Source organism: Catharus ustulatus, chromosome 1, assembly GCF_009819885.2.
Source record: "Catharus ustulatus isolate bCatUst1 chromosome 1, bCatUst1.pri.v2, whole genome shotgun sequence".
NCBI classification, from domain to species: Eukaryota; Metazoa; Chordata; class Aves; order Passeriformes; family Turdidae; genus Catharus; species Catharus ustulatus.
The window spans coordinates 18,371,440-18,393,536 of NC_046221.1; the positions used below are offsets into that span (position 1 = coordinate 18,371,440).

General features: G+C 43.1%; 1 protein-coding gene and 1 long non-coding RNA gene across 3 annotated transcripts; one reads left to right on the forward strand and one right to left on the reverse strand.

The window, feature by feature from the left end:
• Positions 1 to 358: 358 nt before the first annotated feature.
• On the reverse strand, positions 359 to 10,756 carry MSRB2 (methionine sulfoxide reductase B2). The gene is made up of 5 exons (XM_033064063.2): positions 10,532 to 10,756; positions 9,510 to 9,616; positions 8,457 to 8,533; positions 4,417 to 4,564; positions 359 to 1,416 (listed from the first exon to the last, which is right to left on the reverse strand). The coding sequence occupies exons 1-5, from the start codon at positions 10,653 to 10,655 to the stop codon at positions 1,309 to 1,311; spliced, it is 564 nt and encodes a 187-aa protein (XP_032919954.1). The 5' UTR covers positions 10,656 to 10,756; the 3' UTR covers positions 359 to 1,308.
• Positions 9,628 to 21,881, forward strand: LOC116998454. Of its 2 annotated transcripts, none has more exons than XR_004418406.1 (3): positions 9,628 to 10,333; positions 18,190 to 18,715; positions 19,727 to 21,881. It is a non-coding gene; the product is annotated as an uncharacterized LOC116998454 (long non-coding RNA). The 2 variants fall into 2 exon arrangements; XR_004418404.1 differs by lacking the exon at positions 9,628 to 10,333 and adding an exon at positions 10,698 to 10,776.
• The last annotated feature ends 216 nt before the right edge of the window (positions 21,882 to 22,097 follow it).

Genomic DNA, 22,097 nt, shown 5'->3' on the forward strand with positions numbered 1-22,097 from the left:
TTGGATTTGAACAGTTATGATGTCAGGGAATTGTAGAGTTCCCCTGTAGAAAGCAGAGGAGAATGAAAAACCACAGAGCTCCAGGACAGAAGGAGCAGAAGTAAATTCAGTGCAGTAGAGGTCCATTTTCTGAAGACATTAAACAGCTTTAAGACTACACTAGTAAATGAACACACCCTTTTTATCACTGAGGCAACCAAAGTGGGGAGAGTGGAAACAGGCAGTTATAGGTAAAGCCGAATGAGATGTTGCCTAGTAACTCCCAGCAGGGAAGCATTTAAACCCAGCCAGTTTAGTGAAACTGATGTTCTGAGTCAGAGATTATTTTCTCTGGAAAAAATTCTGAAGGAAGGAAAGCTCAATTTAACAGACATAGGATTTATTTTGCTGTTAAGGCAAACTGTAATGACAATGCTTGGGAGAATGCAGAAGTATTTACAAACTTGTACAAGGAAGGACAGACAAGGCATCAAAAGCAAGACTTTACCAAGCCTGGTTTTTGATGCTGATTTATTTCCTCCAAATGCAGTATATTTCATATTTATTTTTATTTTTAGATTCTGAAATACACAAGTGATAACAGAAGTCTGAAAATATTACACATATCATTACATTATTATCATATAATTGCTGTAAGAGAAGTTTCTGGAGCAAACCCTATTTCAACTCTGCTATTGGACACAGAATCAAAATAATTGATTTAAAAGAAGAAAGACTCCATGTCTCCACTGGTTCCATTGCCTGAAATAGTTTTAATTAGGTCCTCCTTCAGGACTTTGCTTTTATGGGTTCACAGAAAAGTCACTTGGCTCAGCTAAAGGTCTCTCACATCAGGGGGAAAAAATCCCCCAGACCTTATTTGAAGATTCATGTTATTTTTGCTTTCCTTTAGAAGGATATGATGATTTTACAGAAGCATAAGCTTTGCCATGATCAGCCACGTGTGTCTGTGTTCCTGAGTGCCACAACTACTGCTCAGAATAGGCAGTCAGGTTCAGGAGAGCACCTCACTTCAGCAGCCTCAATAGAGTTAATGATGATAGCTGTGAATGTGAACTATTGCATAGATTTTTTTAAAATTAAAAAATATAGTAAGCAGATCAACACACCACACTAACCATGGAAAGACAGACTGCCAAAGTGTTACAACAGAAATATGCATTTTATCAACAATGATAAGAGGTAGAAAACAAAGCTATAATAGCATAAATCCTAAATTTTGAGTTATATAATAAAGGCATGAGAGTTTTTCACAAGCGTGGTATACAAGCAGAGAAAAAATGTTTGCGAATTGGAGAGAGCCACTTCTCATTGACCAGAGCCTGGTTTGAAGTTTAATGAGACGCTATTGATACAGAACCTCTGCCCAGAAGGTGTGGGTCCATCATCAAACACATGGCCTAGATGGGCATCACACTGCAACAGAAATTATTACCATTTTATTATTGTATTGCTGCAGAATGACAGAATCATTTAGGTTGGAAAAACCTCTCATTCACGGAGCCCATCCTTGACTGATCACCACCACTGCACTAATTGCCATGTCCAGTTGCTTCCTGAACACCTCCAGGGATGGTGAATTCACCACATTCCCTGGCAGTCCATTCCACAGCTTAACAACCCTTTCCATGAAGAAATTCCTGCTGATGTCCCGCCTGAACTTCCCTGGTGCAGCCTGAGGCCATGTCCTTTGTCCTGTTTCCAGCTGCCTGGGAGAAGAGGCCACCCCCACCTGGCTGCACCCTCCTTTCAGGCAGTTGTAGAGAGTGCTAAGGTCACCCCTGAGCCTCCTTTTCTTCAGACTAAACACCCCCAGCTCCCTCACTGCTCCTCATCAGGTTTGTGCTCCAGACCCTTCCCCAGCTCCATTGCCCTTCTCTGCACTCTCTCCAGCACCTCAATGTCATTTTGGAATTGCGGGGCCCAGAACTGAGCACAGGATTCAAGGTGTGGCCTCACCAGTGCTGAGTGCAGGGGTTGGTCACTGCCCTGGTCCTGCTGGCCACGCTGTTGCTGATCCAGGCCAGGATGCCATTGGCCTCTTGGCCACCTGGGCACTCACTGGTTCATGTTCAGGTGCTGTTCACCAGCACCCCCAGGACCTTTCCCAACTTGCATCTTTCCAGGCACTGTGCCCCAGCCTGTGGCCCTGCAGGGGTTGTTGTGACCCAGGGCAGGAGCAGGCACAAGCACTTGGCCTTGTTGAACCTCAGACCTCTGGCCTCTCCCCATCAGTGCAGCCTGTCCAGATCCCCCTGCAGAGCCTTGCTGCCCTCCAGCAGATCAACACTCCCACCCAGCTCAGTGTGTCTGCAGACTCACTGAGGGTGTCCTCAATCCCCTCACAGGGATCACTGATAAAGGTATTAAACAGAGCTGGTCCCAGCACTGAGCCCTGGGAACACTGCTGGTGACCAGAAACCATTGTCATTGCGTTATTACCATTGGAATTATGGACCAATGTTATCTTGGTACCTACTGTACTATCCTGAATTAAGAAACTTTCATGATTAAATCACTGCAGAGCTGTGTGAGTGGGAAAGTCCCAGGGAGTGACAAGGAATCACATCTTGTCAGTAGGCAAGTATCTGTCCCCAAACAAGCAGAACCCAGAAGAGAAAGTAAAAAGGTATTCATGCCAGAAAGTATAGGCAATAAATGAGATGATCTAGGCATCTCAAAATTTCACAAAAATTTCAAGTTAATTAATTAATAAGTCACTGTAGTCCATTCTAACAGATCAACTGAGGACTCTCAAATTACTGAGGTGAAAAAAATAGACACAGTATAGCTATCAGTGACATTATAAAATTGGAAGATCTTCATCTGGGGCTCTTGAAGGTGCTTGCTGCATATGGCTGCAAATATGAACTCTTCCAAAATAATGGACTGCAGCAAATTCTTGTTATGTTTGTAGATGTATCTAAGCCTGCTGCAAGCACACTGAAGGACAGCATTAACAATCTTAGCAGTTTACAAAAACAGACACACAGACACATAAAAAGCCACCCCAAATCCAAGATGCAACTCATTAAATTCAATTGCATACTTTTAACAAAAGTAAGGAACAGATTCAGGGTTGGGAAGAAGTGGTTAAGGGTGGCAGTTCTTTAGAAAAATAAACTGGGTATTACAGTAGGTCCCAAAATACAGTAATTTCACGATTACAACCCGCACCAATCATAAGCTGCACTTCCGGGGTGTCAGCAACGTTTCGTTTTTCCTCCATATATAAGCCGCACCGGATTGTAAGCCGCACTTTCGTTCGCAGCAAGGATCTGTGTGCAACTTTCACTAAGTTGCCAATTAGTAACAGAACCGCGGGATCGTGGAGTTAACTGGCTCGGCCCTGCTTGGGGCGGCCGCCAGGAAACGGGAGAGCGGCATGCCTGGTTGCCACTGCCACCGCCACCGCGCTTGTCGGGGGGCGAGCGGCGCTGGTGCGCTTGCTGGGGCTGGGCAGAGCCGCTGCTGCACTTGTTGGGGGCGGGCAGTGCCGCCACGCTTGCAGGCTCTCACTTCTGGGTTTGGAAATTTCCTAAATTTGTTAATATATTAGCCGCTCCGGAGTGTACGCCGCACTTCCGGGTTAGGAGCTAAATTTTAGTCAAAATGATGGTGCGGCTTATAAGCGTGAAATTACTGTAAATAAATATTATGTAATATGGTCTGTGGAAAGGCAAAGGTGTAAGGACAGGAACACCATTTATAACACACCTGAACAGCCTCTAACCCCTGCTGCAGGCTGGGCCCAGCTGCAGTGCTACGTCCAACCTTGATCTCTACTACAGGAAATAAAAGAGTCAATTGGGAAGAATACAGAACAGTGCAGCAGGATGATGAGCGCACTAAAAAGCACTGCATAAAAAGAAACAGTTGAAGGAACTGGACCTTTCTATCTAGTCTAGAAAAGAGGGAGTCAAAATAGCTAGAAAAAATAAAAGGATGTCTTCTGTGAAACAAGAGAATCCACAGAAAATAGGTGTGGAAATGCAGGGCACAATCACCACCCTGCAGGGCAAATAGTTACGGCTGCAAATGGCTTCAGTGGCTGGTGTCTCAATCTCTGTATATTTTGGGAACACTACAACAAGCATTTAGCAAGGCTGAAGGAGGAAGAACTGTCCCTGTGATGGGTCAAATGCACAGACCCTATCTCAGAGTCTCTTCTACCATCTCTTGCCACACCTTGCAGCATACCTTGAGTAAATTTTCTGTCTAAACTCCAGCGTTTGGCTATACATACACAGTTGCTTTCCCCAGTCACATACTTTTCTTCACCCCAGAGTGAGAAAGAATGGCTCCAGTGATACTGTAATTCTCACTGCTGTATTTAGGTAGATTCATTAATGGGCACAAAGAAAACTTACCTGAGAAGTTTTGTGTCTTTGTGTATCATCTCCAGAATAAACATACCTGTTTGCAGACGACTTCTGTTCTAGTTGACCCCAGTGAGTTATCTGGTCGTCTCATGATATTTGTATTACTTTCATCTCTGCCACAAGTACCATAAGCCTCAGAAAATGATGGCCATCCAGTCCCAGAATTGTACTTCTTCTCTGAGCTATAGTGGAAACCAGATCTCATTAATTAATAGCAGAGATGTTACAAAAGAGTCTGCTTCTATTAAGAACATTGGCTTTTCCCCTCATTCCATGTTGTACCAATATTTATAACATTTGGCACAGTAGAGGTTTTCTCACTGGCATCAAACTGTGCTGGAAACTCTTTTCCAAAGGGAATTCTCAATCAGCTCACAACAGGAGATTTTGCCTCACTGTTTCTATTTCAATAACAGGTTGGTATTTTACAAAGCTTAGAAAAGGTTTTTTTCTGACAACTATGCCACACTAACATTATGCTATAGTGTTTAGCTGAATTACACCTACCAGAGCTGCAGTTTGAAGCCTGGCCCAATCCAGTAATCTCAGAGAAGAGAGTTTACAAGAAGAAAGGAAGAATAGAAAAGGTTGGGCTGGCCCACCAGACTAGGCTCGTGCCTGATGAGGATGATAGAGATTTGTCTTGCAGTCAGCCATCAGGCTGGTTTGGAAAATCAAACAGAGCCTTGCTCAAACCATCAATCAACCAATGACAAATCCTCACAGCACAAACATCTACTTTTCCAAGAGATAATCACACACATAAGAAACAGCACAACAGACTGTCAGCTTGTGGGTGCCTCCTGTTAACACCCAGGGTGACCAACACTGTTAAGCTGCATATTAAAACCTAGAGCACATTGGTAAATATGATCAAAAGATATTTTAGGGATTTGGTACAGAAATGAGATAATGCCTCCTGTTTAAAACTTTGCAAGCTTTGACAGCAATATGAACCTTCTCTTATCAAGGAGGGACCAAGCATGAGTTAGAAAAAGAAATGAAGATAGGTTCACATACATCTCAGATAAGTAGCCTGGAGACTCACCATAACCATTTCCTCATGATTTCTCATGCTTTTTTCCCAGTTTCACAAACCCAATGCTCTTACTGGCATCTAGTGGTGGATGGAGACATCAGCACCATTAGCAGCTCTTCATCAAGGGGATTGAAATGATAGTTAGGACAGAATTTAAAACAAAGTGTGCAATAGATATCATGTATGTTTTGGTGGGTTATTCACACGGTGAAGACAAATCTGAAAATCTTAATTGCAGTGCCTTTTAAAAAGATAAGGCAAACAAACTGGACAAAAAGCTTTAAAATCCAACCCAAAGAATAGGCATGAATCAGCATTTTTATAATCATCTGCACAGGGCTGTCACTGAGTAATGCAGCTGTGGAAATAAAAGAGGATTTGCTAGCACAGAATTACCAAAGGCTAGTGTTTTTGTGGGCTGTTGCTTAGTCATTTACATCAATGCATAAATAGCCATGAGAAATGCGCTCTTCCCCTCCTCTCCATAAAACTAGAGAGAATTAGGACACAGCACAGGAGCAGCCTGCTCTGAAGCAAATGCAGTTTGCAGACTCTGTGTTTGTACATCAAGGTCTTTAGGGCTCCAGGCCTGTTTCTTTCCAGACAAAGAAGGTTCCCTGCTTTCCCTGCCATAAAACCACATGAACACTGTCCCAATCAGCCACAGAGTCCCAAGAATGACCTGAGGGACACATATCCCGACATGACTTCTGAACTTCCCTGATGCACATCTGTTCTGTTTCTTTTTTATCAAAACTCTTTGTTTTTTGACACAGGAATCTTTATGTTTATTCACACATAGATACAAAGATCCTCTTTGAAAACCCACAGAGTCAAGGAAGGTCTTTAACACTGTGTGGGTTTTGCATCTGACCCTGACTGACTCTGTCCCTTACACACTGCTCACACTACTTAAGTTTATTGTAGATGTTTTCTACTGCTAAAGGAACAATCTTTTGAGCTGTTAAATTAGCTCTCAACAGAAATGGTCTCTGTGTGGTTTTATTAACAGTAATGTCACTTAGATTCCCTAATAGAAACATTTTAGTACCCAAAAATATTGCTGTTCAAGATCATATTTGTCCTTTGAAGTATTTCACCACTTAATTTATGGATAAATGGACTTTCCCTAAACATATGCATTAGATTAGACCTCGACACACCATTCCTCCAGCATATGTCATTTACTTTGATCCCTATTTCAGTCGTCCTGGATGGAATCCAGATAATTCTAAAAAGTGCTTTTTGCTGTATGAATCTCAGCTGTAGGTTTATGGTTTGATGAAGGTTTGAGACTTCATTAAAGCACCACAATTTGCTATCTGTAAAGGTTAGGGGTTTGTTCCATGTATTTCCAACTCTTTCAAATATATATTTGGTAGCAGAGGGTAATAAATTCTGGTATAAATGTAAACACACATGTTTCAAAGAAAGGAAGAAATACTTCATGTTTACCTGTAGTTAATGATCTAATGCATTTGGAAAAAAAAAAAAAAAAGAACATTTTTAATGTACTAGGAAATAAATATGATGAATGAATCTCTTATCCAATGCCATTTCTCCCCCTCATTGCTTGTGTTCTCCACAGCATAATACCTCCATGGTAAAGATATTTTCAGATTATTTTTTCAAATTTAATAGTTTCCAATTTTCTTACAAGGCGCTTTTTTTTTCCCCCCTGGAACTTTGGCCTGTTATATATGTCAAGCTTAGCATTATCTCGTGCTGCAAAGAAAAGTGCTTATATTCTCTGAGAGCTGGATAGTGCAAAGGGTATCCTGACTGTTTGGTTATCTTGCTTACTAGTTTAACAACAGAAGCAATGCCCTCCAGTGTTTGTCTCTCTTCATGTTGGCCTGTCAATATCAATTGAATAATATAAAAGACACCGAAAATGAAGGAATGGAAGGAACTCTTCCATAGCTCAGTAATTTACAATTTCTCTAATTTATCTGTATTTTCCAGAGGTGTTTTTAGGTTTTATATTTATCTTCAGAGTATTTTGTAATGCTGAGCTAACATCAGAAATGAATTTATTTAAAAGTGTTCCTTAGCAAACCTCTACAGAAAATTATACATTTAAGCAAATGCATGTTGGCATAACAGTAGTTTTCCGCACTTGTCCAAAGGAAAACTAATGGTACACAATTATAATTTAATTGCTTCGTTTACGTTTATTGTCAATACATCCATTACATTTTCCCCTCCTTTCTTACTATCCAGATCTCTTGTTCCTTAGTGTCCCATTTGAAGTCCTGATCTGTGATTTATCCTTTAAATCAGCCACATTTCATTCAATTCTCAGTTGGGAATAAATAAGGGCTATTTTCTAGACCAAAAATATGAGAAACTGTCTTTCCTGGTTCAGTTACAGAGAACAGAACACCCTCTGCACATCCTACTCCAAGGCACTCTATTTCCTTTTACTTAGACGTTAATGAAGTTGCAAAATATATAGTATTGTAAAGAGCACAGAGGTTAACTGTGCAATCATTTGCAGCCAGGCTTTAAAAAGTAGATGTAAAAAGGCAAGAATAGCGGAATTTAATTTAAGGAACAAGGAGGGGGTGGGGATGAAGAGAAGGTCTCAGCTGCAATGTGAGTGACCCAGCAATAGGAACATCACAACAGTAGACAAAGGCAGACCAAGGTCTCTCCAGCCCAGCAGCATGAGTATGGAGGAGCACAAGAACAGAGCAAACACACAGTGATACTCATGCATAAATACATGTATTTGAAGCAGCTTGTGGCTTAAGGACCTCTTAAACAGAGAATTATTATCAACCAGAAAGAAGTGTGTCAGGAGAAACAGGCAGACACAGCGTGACAGCTGAGTGCTGGCCACTGGCAATCCTCATCAGCTCAAGGAAAAGGCACACCATGTATCTGTGCCATCACAGGCATCCTGGAACACTTACACACAGCACTTGGGCACCAAGGGATTGTTCCTCTGACCAACACTTCCCATGCCATTCATGAAAAGACATTGCCACAGTTAGTACACTAAAGACGCTGTGAAATCCAGAAGATGTTACCTGAAGAGGGGGGCATTGCAGCACACACAGCAGTATATCCCTGATTCCGTGTTATTCAGATAGATTCCACTGAATGGCTTTTAAAATAGGAAGGAAAAAAGAGAACTTAATAATGCAGGTCTTTAAAAGCTCACCATCTGGAAGAAGCATGTAGGAATCAGATTCAAAACAGGAGAAAAACCATAAAAAGAAGGCTTTGCAGGGGGGCTTTGAAGAACAAACATTAGCAGCCCGAAGAAATGAAGGGGAGGATGCCTTTGGATTAGTAGTGAAGACTATCCCCTACCCCCACAAACTCTGAGACCAGTCAGATGCATAAATCATTCAGGTACCAAGGACGGAGTCATGACCTCCAAGAAACTGGTGAAATGTGCAGGTTCCCAAAGGCCAGGGCTCTGCTATGGACTGCCACAACTCTAAAGTGGCTTTACAAAGGGACTCTCCTCCTTCCTGCATGGTCTGGAACAGGGATCCTTATTTTACAGATTTGGATTTGGGCATTGTTCACATGGTACAAGCTCCATGTGTGCAGAAGTCCTGGCTCTGGGCTAGGGATAACCAGCACTCCACCACAATGCTACACGGCTTCCTTCACAGAAGGAGGAAATGTGGGGATGTGGGTGGGTGATCTGGCACCTGAGGGAGAACCCATCTCCTGAAGGGAGGGAGCACTATGTTTAAGATTTCCTTGGCTAATCTACACATGGTCATAAAAAGGAGACCGCAGGATAAAAATATGACCTCACTGTCCTCTGGAGGGGCCTCTACTCTCACCACACAAACAGTTGATCTGGCAGCAAAGTATCCCAGGAAAAAAAAAACCAACCCAATAAAATATGAAAAGAATGCAGAATGCTTTTTCATCTGCAAAACAGTCTGGGTCAGAACAAAATCCACCCTATTCCGTATGTTGAGTCTGACTTTCATCCACAGGAAGGCAAGGGAAACCCTGTGAAGAAAGTGAGTGGTGACAGCTCCTCAGGGCAGGTTTTTCTGTGCCCAGCAGGCAGAGGAGATGGCACACCCTTGGACAGCATTAGCACTTTTGCTCACCGGTTCAGTTCCTTTTTCTCGTGTAACATAGAATTGCTCTGGAGTCAATTTTTTTTTCCAGTCTGTAGCAGCAGCTGCTTCAGCTCGTTTAGTGAGGGAACCTGTGTCTTCAATTAGATATAGAAAGCTAATTTAGTAAGAGAGCTTAGATTCCATTGATGCTTTCCATCATCATCTCAGTTCTCCCAAAGTTTCTCTGTAAAAGCACAGAGGGCAGTACAGGGACATGAGCAGGGGCAAGCGCAGGATTTGCAGTTGGTGTGCTACATCCTGAGAGCAGCTCCAGCAAACCACTTGGGAAGGCTTGTAAAGGAAATGGGCACCTATGACCCAAGGCACCACCCAGTCCCAGCACAGGCCTCTGCCCTGGCTCAGAATAATTGCTTGTCTGCTGGTGCTCCTTCTTCATCCCTGGGTGTCACTAAACGGTTTGGAAACTCTCAGAAACCAGAGTAATGTTCATCAGTGGGCTGTGGAATACTGCCAGCTTCCACGAACCCTAGAGGAAAGTGGTGGTAAGAAGGAGGACTGGAAGAAAGCAACACCTACAGCCCAGGAAAAATGGGGCCACAGTTAAGGGAGGGACACAAGAGCAGAGCAGAAGACACCCATCATGGTGCAACCTCCATGCGAGTCTGCACACACCACACTTAGGGTGGTAGGGGATCAGCAAAGAATAGACTGGCTGAAAATCAGCGAGTAAAATAGCTTAATACCTTCCTAATCAAAAAGTCTGAGGTGGGGAACTACCTCCTAGCTTATCAGGACGGGATCCTTGGAAAACAGTCAGGAATGAACGCTTGCCTGCATTCATCTCTTGCAAGGTAGAGGTGAGACTGGAGGGGGGTTGGGGGGGTGGGGCGGAGGGCAGGGGAAATGAATTTGAAAATGATAGTTTAACGAAAAAACCTAGAGTTTAGCCTGCCAGCTCAAGACAAACCCCCCCGGCATGCTAAGGCAGCCGTTCCTAAGGGGCCAGAGGCAGGGGATGCTCTTTCCCCTCCCCACTCCCAGGCAGGTACCTGTGCCTCGGTGCGCAGCCAGGGCGCTCGGCAGCGGCGAGCGCAGCAGCAGCAGCAGGCGGCGGCTCCCGAGCATCCTCCCGAGCATCCTCCCGAGCATCCTCCCGAGCGGACGAGCCGCCATAGCGGCGGGCGGGACCGGGGAAACGCCGGCAGTGTGTAATCCCTGCGTTCCACCTTAGGAATCAGACCTCATAAAGGCAACGAGCAGAGCACCCGCTTAAATGCAGATGCAGCATTTGCAGGTAAAGGTTTCAGTCACTTCTTGCCGAGAGGTAAAGAGATCAGTGTGGAAAACGAGGTTCACCCTTCTGGTAAAATTAAAAAAAGTTTAATAACAGACAATAGGAAACAAAGATAATAAAGCAAAAGGTTAACGGCCGGGTGCTTGGCATTCACCCAAGAGCACACCTAATATCCTTGGAGTCACTCTTTAAATACTTTTTCTATTAAATCAGCCTGTTATGTATTCATAAACCATTACACATATTCAAACTTTTCTACAAACTGTTTTACATGTCTCAGGAATTCTTTAGCATGGCCACGGCTTGGGCCTGCCCTTTTAGAGCATGCGTGTTTCCTGGCTGTGGCTTTAGTCCATTCTCATTATCACCTCCAGTCTGGGCCTTGGTCCATACTTTCCTAGGATGGCAGGTGCTGATACCTGGCATATCAGTAGCAGGGTCCCCATCATATGTTCACTGGATGTTATCTCAACCAAACAGGCAGTTCAATTACAAGCATAACTATATATCAGCTATCCTACTACTATGTCTAAGTTTTGTTAATAGCAGAAATAAAAACTATATATTTACAGCAAAGTTATTTTAACATTTTACACATAGCATTTATATTAATATTTGCAAAAAGCCAATTTAATAATATGTATTTATAGCACCAGCTTAAAAATTAACACTTGTTGCAGCTGTAAACATAACAAAATCCTTTTGAGACATTTGCTTGCAGCCATTCTAGGTTGTTTTTAAGGAGAACAGATCTGGTACTTGCATGCAAAAGTGCTCTTGCTGTCCTCTTGCTGTTCTGGTGTTACAGGAATTGCTCTGCCATTGATGGAGGAGTGGCGAAGGGGCTGTGCCATCTGAGGGTTTCCATGATTGGGGGGTGATTTGCAGTCACAGCTGCCTTGGCCTGGCCTATAAATATACCTGTAATAGGACACGTGTGTTAGTTTGGCAGCCTGTCCTTAAAAGTCAGACCTAAACACAAGTTAGTTTTCCAGGTTAAGCCTTAATGCTACTGTCTGCTTTTCTTCCAATAGTTGCATTTCTGATTTGAAATTAGTTCATCATTTCAGAATAATGTGGAAGGATGTGTTTTGATTACATTGGATAACCATGCTAATGATGATGCTTAATACAAATTTACTTTCTTTTAGTCTATTTCTTCTAGCCTAATTCTAAAAATCAAAGCTAAAAAAATAGTCTTGTGTGATCAGTCCTGTGTATACAAACTTGTATTGAACCGTCCTTATGCCTAAGACAGTGAGTTCCATGGCAGCTGAGGACATCCAACACAGCATCTGATCAGTACCACGGCTGTAATCACTGCCTCTGCTCAGATCCACAGAGAATTGCACCGAAGATGGATATCAGCAAGGCTCCTGCGTGGTGCATTCACTCTCTGCAGTGGCGGGGGGAGCAGGGCACACAGCTGATTTATGGCTTTGTCCTGTGTAATAAGGCATGGTGGAGATAAAAAATCCTGGAGTGTGATGTCTGTGAGTCCTCAGGACTGTGATTCAGGAAGTTGGGAGAGCAGTGCTGCTGGCAGGGAGGAGAGGATGTTGCCACCCCACTTTGGTGCTGGCAGAAGGCAGCATCCATGCTGTGGGCAGAGGAACAACATTTTTCCATGTTCAGCTATTTTGGGAAGTGATGATCCTGTGATCTTTCCAAATGCTTTCTAGCTTACCTCTGTGGCATCTTATATGAGTAATTTAGCCATGGTTTAGGAGGGAGTAGGAACATGTTAGGGAGCCTTTGGTGAGGAGAGACCCAATCTGACACTTCCAGTTCTGGCAAGTGGCTTAGGGCTAGAAAGTGGTAGCAGGTGATAGTGTTGCTCCTGGCCTCTGTCTCCAGTTCAACTGTAGAAAAGAGGCATTTCCCTCACATTCCTCATCTTAATCTCACTCAGATGGTGTTTGCTCCTGAGGAGGACAGGTAATCAATAGAGTTCTCCCTGAATTATCTGAGAAATGAAGGAGGGTGAAAGAAAGTGGTTAGTCCTGAAACTTGCATGTTTTCATGTAATTGACATTGATTTAACTGGTGGTTTTTTTAAAGACAAAATTAAATTAAAAATGAACTGTTAGTATCTTTTCTCTGTTACCGGTACCATCCCAAAATGCAGCAGTTTTGAGGCAGTGGGAACTGAACCAATGCAGTTCTGCTGCTGTACCATTTTCCTCAGATTCTGGAGGAGGGAAGTGGGGGCTGGGGGACAGTGAGAGCAGAAGGAGCACAAGGCATCAGGTTCATCAGCCCAAGCCTCATCATCCTCTCAGTTGCCCTGTTCACTACAAGCCACTCCTGGATTAAAATGAGTGGGGTGGTGAAAGAGGCAGATCCCATTCATCCCAACAGCTGTGATCCACATTTGAGGTGGTGAATGGCAGAGCAGGAGAAAATCCTCCATTTTCCCCTCCAACAGAAACCTGCAGTCATCCAAACCAGCATGACAGGTCTTCCTCAAGTGGAAAACAATCCCCCCAGCTGGAGGTAATTCATTTTTCAGATCTTCAGTGCTGAAAAACCAAATCATTGTCCTGTCATGCCTGTAATGTTGCCTCCCATGGTTACAGCACACACCAAGCCGTGTAGCTAGGCAGACATCCGGCCTGCCTTTCTCCCTATAGACTGTTCTGAAAGCCAATTAAGCTGTTACTTAATTTTCCTCCTTTTTTTTCCTCCCTTATGCACAAGAGGAAGCATTTAAAAATCTCCCCTAGCTACATTATGTAAATTTTCAAGTAAATTCCTCCTGAGTTGTAATTCAGCAGATTTATTGTTAAAAATGTCACCTGTCTCCAGCGTGTACACAAGCTGCATCCAGGGAAGGGTCACTCATCCAAAGCACAGTGTCCCCTTAGACACGTGTAGATGGGGAGATGCTCCTCAGCTCCTCCCGTAGCGTGCCTCTGTGCCGAGGCAGCAGCAGCAGCAGCACGTGTAGGGGAGAGCAGGAGGGAAAAGGGAAGCAGTCACAGTCCAGACTATCCTGCTAATATTTATTTGGGCTCCAGTCATTTCCCAGCTCAGGTTCTGTCTTGACTGATGGCTGTGGGGACAAGCAGAGCATCACGAAATGCCTACGCTGGCAGATACCGAGCAGTCAGGCAGGAAGCAACGAGGTGCAGAAGTGAAAAAACCCTGTTCAAATTCAAACCTCTGCTTACACAGCTTTTGTTAATAAAGCCCCTTGACATTACCACGTGTGGAAAAAAACACTGAAATTGTGGTGGTTTTATTTTGTATGCGTTTGTATGCAGTTTTCCTCTGCTCACTTTTTCAGACCTAATGTATGTCCCCTCTTAGGGGGTGGTTCCACTGAAACGTGTGGGTGCTCATCATGGAAAAAATTGTCTGTGACCTGTCACATGTATGGGTGCTGTGTGCCCAGGTGCCTGGGGAGTGAAGAACAGGGGCTGGCATAAGCTGTTATGTGATGGGTTGTATCTGTGGGGGGCTCTGTTTCCTCCACAGAAACTCTCAATGCTTTTGTAGGAGATACTGCAGAAACTCCACATCTTTCCTCAGCAGAGTCTTCTTTCCCCTCTAATAGGCTTGATATAGCTCCACAGCCAGCCTCCAGCCACTCAGGTGTGATGAAATGATGAGCTCTTGCTATGTGGGGTCAGTGTTCCCACATGGAAACACTATCTAAAGATATGTGGTAGTGATCTGGTGCTGAATTCCAGTGATGGAAAGGGATTTTGGCAAAATTGATGAGAAGCAGAAGTGTCAAAGTCCATTAGAAAAGGGTACTGCTGGTTTCCAGAGACACACAGAGACTGAACCTCCCTGAAGCTGATTTAGGGATTCTGCTTAGATTAATTTATGGAGCAGCATGATTTGATTCAGGTCATCATCAGAAATAATGAACACACCACTTCTCACTTTGTTTGCTTTATGGTTTAATATCTGTTTTTGCTAATCACATATTATAGGATACCTTATTATTCTAACCTTTGTTTTTGGAAAATGATAAGTCATATTTGTGGACTAGCTTAAGTGGGAGCCTTCTCTTGGAGTCTAAGGGTGGAATTAGAATAGAATAGAATAGAATAGAATAGAATAGAATAGAATAGAATAGAATAGAATAGAATAGAATAGAATAGAATAGTTCCAGTTGGAAGAGACATATGGGTTTGGTCTACTGTGACAAATACTTTGAGATGGATTAGACCAAACGCCCTTCATAGGTCCTGTCCAACATAAATTATTCTACGTTCTAAATGCTTTTAGAAATTTCTTGCATAACAAGCGAAGGCATGAATTCAAAGTTAAATGGATAGTTTGCAGTCACTCCTTGATAGAAAACTCAACTCTGCAACTGAGCCATTGGTTCAGCTAAAAGCAGACATGCAATCTGGTAAGAAGTAGGTGTATATTCAGGAGCAGCTATTGGGAGCAACAAATCCAGGCTATTTCCCTATATGCACCTCTGCACCCCCCATATCATACCATCCAAGTCCCTAGAGCCACATAGACAGTAATAATACATTCCACAAATTTGTGTGTGATTTCTCATCCCTTTTATCCCAAGGTAGTGAAGAACTGAGATGTTTCTTCCACACAGCACCCTAAGCCTGAACAGAAAATTGAATGAACACTTATTTGGCAGCAACTGCCATAGCAGCAAAAGTCTGTAGGCTATCTCAATGGATTTATCACCCTGAACTAAGCCCTGACCATCTGTTCTATTCTCTCATTACAAATACAGAAAAAGCTAATTCATGATTGCATCATAAAAAAGTAAAATATAAATGATTTAAGAGCAGGGCATGCTTTACACTCTGATTGGGAAAATGGCTCTCTTCCATAGAGTGATGTCCCTGATAACAGAGTTTGCCTTTTTCCCAGCAAATGGAAATTACTGAGGAATGAGGCTTGCTAGAACAAGTTTTATTCCCACTCATTCATCTTAGATGGATTTTTAAATTTGAGATTCATGTAAATGAAGTTATGAATCTTCTTTCCTTCTCTCTTAGGTGAGCCCCCCCATTTTCCTTGAAAAAACTAGCATTCTGTTCTTAAGGCATGAGCAGGTTTTCCATTTCATGAAGTGCCTGGTGGCATTCTGGCCCAGCACACCCTGTTCCCACTGGAACAGGAGTTGGAGTTTCTTTTCCAGGACCTATCTGAGCAACTCTGAGCTGAGCAAAAACTTCTCCAGATTCATGTGATGTAAAATCTGTCCAGATCTGCAGGGACAACCTACTTACGTGGGAACCTTAGGTGAGGAGTTTTTTAAAGGGCAGAATGTACTGAGTCAGTGCTGGTGTGGTAAATGTTTTTGCCCACATATGCTACGTAGGAAGAGGGTAGAAAGGATCAGAGCAGGCTCTAGGTTTCACATGGATCTCTTATTTCTACATGGTACTGCCATTCATCTAGCAAGAAAAAATACTTGTAGGCCAGGTATTGCCAGCCTACTTGTTAGTGAATTGCTTTAATTTCTGGGTGCTAAGCAAAGATACCTTCCCACTATACCTAAGGTTCAACAGTGTTTCAGTATCAAAACTGAACACAGACCTGACTGAAACCTGTGCTGCTCTTTACTACTGAATTTCTGCAGTCAGCAAATACACAGCAAGTGGCAACAATGCACTGCATCAGTGGCAGCCCCCGGACGAGGCTCTGGAACAAGTGGCCCTGAGAAGCTGTGGATGTCCCATGCCTGGAAAGTGTTCATGGTCAGGTTGGATGGGGCTTAGGACAACTTGGTCTAATGGAAGGTGTCCCTGCCCACTGTGGAGGTTGGAATGAGATGATCTTTTGGAGCCCTCACAACTCAAACCACTCTACAATTCTGTGACTCTCATCCCTCCTCTATCCCACGGTGACAAATGCTGTAAACTAATTCCTGTGTAAATAACTCCAGATTTCTGACCAGAAGTTTTGCTCTGAAGAAGGCAGTCTGATCACTGAACCAGTGTGATCCTTGGCACATGGAACATTGCATCCTGAGCTCACCCTGCATTTCATGTTTGTGTTTTAGATCTGCACCTCATGCCACACAGCTCTTGGGTTGTGGAAACTGCAGTGAGCTACTTAGACCCAGCATTACATTTGGCCCAGTGCTGCAAAGTCCAAGTCCCTGTCAGTTCCTGATACTGTCTTGCATTGGGAGTTCCTGATGAAATTTAGTACCTGAATAGCCCAGTATTTGGACTTTCAGTCCCTGACTTTTTTGCACGTATTTATACCTAGGAGCCAGCCTTTACTCACCTAGTTCTCTCTTTGGTAATGCAGCTCCTATTAATAGCAGGTGGATCTAAGATTAAACCCACTTATATTAGAAGTGTGCAGAAAAAATTGTGTAATGAAAAGAAACTGGCACTCACAGCATGTGATTCTTCTGTGTGATCTACCACAGATAAACTGTGTCTTAAGAGTGCCCATTTGTCAGAGAATTCTCCAACTTTGGAAATTAGATATCATTACCAACATCTTTTATATCTTGGGACACTGAGCAGACCTCCAGTCTTTCATAATATGTTCCCTAATGCCAATTAAAACTAATGACTTGACATTTTGAAAAGCCTTTTGACTCTTTAATATCTTTTTGACACCTGGCCTTTAAGGAATCTTTTTTCAGACTGTGTCACTAAAAGCACCTTGTTCAGAGAAGCTTATACTAAAAAGGAATTAAAAACATGCTATGGCATAGGGGGTGGGGGGGTTGTACAAATTCTTATAACTAGGAAGCACTGCTGATCTGTAGGAAAAGGTGTGCTGATTTTGAATGGGATAGACTTAATTTGTTTCACAGTAGCTGGTATAGGGCTGTGTTTTGGTTTTCTGCTGGAAACACTGTTGATAACATTGATAACACACGGATGTGTTTGTTACTGCGGTGCTGTTTACTGCTGTAAAACCTAAGGATCAGCTGAGCAGCTCTTACACAGCACCAAGGCCTTTTCTGCTCCTTGCTCCACCTGTGAGTGAGTTGGGGTTGCACAAGAACCTGTGAGAGGACAGAGCCAGCACGCTGACCCCAAGTGACCAGAGGGATATTCCATAGCATATAGCATTGTGTTCCTTATTTAAAACTGGGGGGAGGAGAAGGAAGGGGGATGACATTCAGAGTGATGTCCTTTATGGTGTTGGTGGAGGTCCACTCCCTGTGGGTGTTTAGAAAAGACTGGGAATGGCACTTAGAACCATGGTCTAACTGACTTGGTGGTGTCTGGTCAAAGGTTGGACTCATGATTTCAGAGGCCTTTTCCAACCCAACTGGTTCTGTGATCCTGTCTGTCTTACCATATCACTGTTAACATGTGACAGAGCCTTGTTCCCCTGGGGATGACTGAATACCTGCCTGAATTAATTCCTAGAGTTGCTCTGCTTGCATGTGCAGCTTTTGTTTTACCTATTAAACTGAGTTTTCTGATTTTTTGCCCCCACTTACAGGAGGAGGAGTGCATGAGATGCTGTGTGGGGCTGATGGTTGATGTTAAACCACAACAGGATGTAGATGAGAAAACACAAGAGATGAGCATCAGACACAGTAAGACAATCTAGGGATGTCTCCTGGAAACAGCAAGAGAAAGCAACAAAGAAATGGGGAACAGCATGACTGCAAGCTGTGGGACCAGCAGGCACTGAGGTCTCTGGTTGGGTGGTTAGCTCAACCTTTCTTGAAACAAAAGAATGAAGTGACTTTGGAGCAGTTTCTCCTTCTCAAGGACTTGGCACCACGTTTTACAGCAAACTTGCACAACACTGGCACCACAAAAAGGAAAGATGTTACACAGTATGGGGCCTAGGGAGAGTTTTGTTGCCTTTATGCACCATGGATGAGGGAGTGAAAACCAGCAGTGAACAACTCTTGCTGAAGGGCTTTTTATGTCTCTCATTCTAGAATAAGCAAAGAGATCCTGTGCAGCCCAAGCATTTGGTGTGCTGGAAGACAGCGTCTGCTGTGCTCACTTGCAAGGTAGGACCAGCATGAGGAGAGCTGGTTGTGGGCATCATTTGAGGAGATGGGTATAGTCTGGGCAAAGGGCTGCATGAGCAAACAGGGTCTGCTGCCTCCTTTGATATGCTTGTTCTTCTCATCTTGCTGTACTTTCCCCAACATCTATCCAACTTCAAGAACTGGCTTCAATTATGCTTTGTACAAGGTTTCCATAGATTGCATCTTAGCATATCAGTGAAACATCAATGAGCTGGAAGAACTAGCTGGTTCATTACCATGGAAATAAGCTCACTCTTCATGAAATAAAAGCTTTTACTAACTCCAATTTCCTCCATATCCTACAAATAACATTTTTATAGGTCAAAGACGTGTATGTGTGTATATATGTGTATATACACACATATATATTATTCCACTATTTTTGATATGTGTCAGTGTCAGAGACAGTGTTTGTAATAGAAAAATAATGAGTTCATTAAGAGTGCTAAAGAGCTGTTAATTAATCTGCAAAGCTCTGCTGTAGTAGCAGTTGTGGTGAACTGAAATATCATGTCCTATATACACAATTGTATCGCAAAGACCACAGCCAGTGCTAGAGCAGAGTCCTTTGCTTGTTTCCCTCTGTGCCATTTAGGAAGAGGTACAGCTGCCTGGGAGGAGAGGAGGTACAGTGGCACAGCTGTAGAGTTAGAGGGTTTTGTACTGGATGTGCCAGTGGATGGCTGTACAGGAATATCTGTGCTATGTGTTTTCATCTCTGTGTAAATGTGTTATTAAATCCCTAGACACAGAGAAATTGCCTCAGCTGTGAAGTGCTGAACCTAGCAGAGGGCTCTGGAAATTCAGAAATGTATTTGAGCCATGCTCTTTACCTTTTCTATACTGACCATTGTCAGAGACAGGCTACTTTCTTGGATAGACTCCTGGCTTGAGTCTGTCTGTCCATTCTTATGCTTTCATCTCCTACTTTGTTGCAATATGTTTGGGCTTTTAATTACATGGGGATTTTTTTTTTTTCTTTTTTTTCAGTCTTCTGAAGGAAAATAAGCAGTGCCAAAGAGTTGTTGGGAGGAAGAACCTTGTATAAACCAGCAAGGGGGCTATGAATGTGATAATGTTTTATTGCACTTTTCTATCTTAACTAAGTTGACACACTGGCCGGTAACTGTCTACTGCCTCTGCAGTTTCCATTCTGACTCTCCGTGTCGATAATGAGCTGGATTTACAGAGAAATGAATCATGTAGTAGAAGAGATGCAGATCCACGCAAAGAAGCTGTAGATGAAATAATATGTCACTATTCAAAGCCCACATTTACTAATAAAAGACTTGTTTTTCCCTGAAGACAAGTTTGGTGAGAAAAGTAACAGAAAAAAGTTCCTCTTGGATCTGAAAATAAATACATATTTTGTTCTGAGAGCCCTGGATTCTTCTCAGGATCCAGAGTTAATCAGCAACAGATTTCCTGGAGGAAGAGTTCATTTCAATTTCTACATGCACAGGAGTGCACGGATTGAGGGAGTGATGTCCCACCAATGCTCTAGTTTAGCAGTGGGTAATCAGAAATGATTTGAAATGTCCCAAATCTATAAATTACATTGCAGTTGTTCCCTGCTAGCATAAAGATAACACAAGTGTAAGTTAACCTCAGCGTTCCTACTGCTCAGGGATCAAGGGGAGTAGAAGAGAAGCATGGAAGAGTTGCTGCTGCTGTCAGCAATCTGTACTGCCTCAGCACCTGCTGGGGGAAGAAGAGTCCTCTTCTGCAGAGAGGTGTTTACCAGAAGCACCCCTCAGAAACAGGTCTCAGCCAAAAACTCGTCTGCAGATCCTGAAATTACTCCCTTAGCCACAGTGGCCCCAGACACACAGAACAAGCAATAGCAGAGGTTTGCAGGGCCAAAGCATTAGACTCTCTCATAGCAAAACCTCTACTGGGACTTGCAATCTCATTGATACCACCATCAGTTTGGTCTGCTGCTTTAACAACTCACATCCACCAGACAGGTAGGAATCATACCTGACCTTATATCCACACAGTCCAGATTCGTATTTCTTGATATGCAGATGTGCTATATATTAAGCATTGTGCTTTTCAATGCCAAATTAAAACCAAAATTCTTTTTAATGAGGAGTGGGTGCAGCAGTGTGTGCATGTGTGTGCCTGTGTGTGGGAGACACCATGCAGGAAGCTGAGCAGGGCACTTCATTATTTCTGCAGTTAATACTGAATTGGGAGCTTCCCATGAACAGGAGGAAAGAATCTTCATGCCAGCTTCTCTCAGAAGCACAGGCACCACAGTGAGGATGACTTGGGGATGGCCCATCACTGTCCTGGGATAACCATCTACATGTCCTCTCTTTCAAGAAGCTGGTTTTCATTCTGCACAGCTGCTGGCCATGAGGCCCATTTCTGTGTCATTGCCTGCTGGTTACAGCTGTGGAGGAATGAACCTTGTCTCAGTTCTTACCTTTGCTTAAGACAGCTTTTTGCCTTGCAGGAGAGCACTTAATTATGAGGATCTTGTTCTAGGTAGGGTACAGTTTCTACATGTTACTGTCTAGGTAGAAAAATATAAGAACCTTTCTGGAAGTGGGTACTGGAGACCCAGACTATTTTTTCCCAAAGGAAAAGCCTAAGTGCTACTCCCAAATACTGAGTTGAAGAGGTTGCTCAACTTTTCAGTTTCTGTAGTCTATTAATCCTGCATTCTTTTCTACATGACAGCAGATCTTCAAAAAGGAATGCAGAGTGCTTAGCGGCCAGAACAGATCCTGCAGTGAGGTAGCTGCAGACTGTTTTGTTCGTGCTTAGGAAGGCATCAAGCCTGACTCCTTCTGTGTGACTGATCTGCCCAGTGAACTATTATGTAAAAGGAAATACGAGCCCTTCCCCATCTGCTCCCTAAATGAAGGTAGGCGATCAATTCCCTCAGGCACAGCCCAAGCCAAATGGTGTGTGCTGGGCATGTCCTGGGAATATTCACCCAGCTGAGCCCTGCAGAAATATTTAAACATTTTGTTTTCTGATTCAGTTCTGGAATGAGTGTGAGCTGAGCTGCTCTTATCAAGGGTGGGGGAGTTCTTCACCAGGCCATGGACACAACTACAGGTCGCTGATTAACATCAAATAAAAAAGCATGGCATCTCTTGACTTGACAAATAAAGTGCCGTTTTCAAAGTAACAATTTTTGATTGAAGTGTTTATATTCTACCTAGATCTTAATTCTGACATCCAAGTGCATTACAATTTTGAAGTGAAAGAACTCAGACAGTACAAAGTTTAAAACTGTGAAAGACATAAAAGATTTTTTGATCCTACATTTCTAATCATCAGATTCTGCATTATACAATGAAGGGCATAGTATTTGGTTTTATTTCTTTAGACAATTATTTTATGC

Bases quoted from the DNA above. Each gene is read 5' to 3' on its own strand.
- MSRB2 (XM_033064063.2), bottom strand. From the start codon at position 10,655: ATGGCGGCTCGTCCGCTCGGGAGGATGCTCGGGAGGATGCTCGGGAGG. The intron at 9,617-10,531 runs GTACCTGCCTGG...ATCTAATTGAAG, and splicing joins GGCTGCGCACCGAGGCACAG to ACACAGGTTCCCTCACTAAA. The intron at 8,534-9,509 runs GTGAGCAAAAGT...CTATTTTAAAAG, and splicing joins GAGAAAAAGGAACTGAACCG to CCATTCAGTGGAATCTATCT.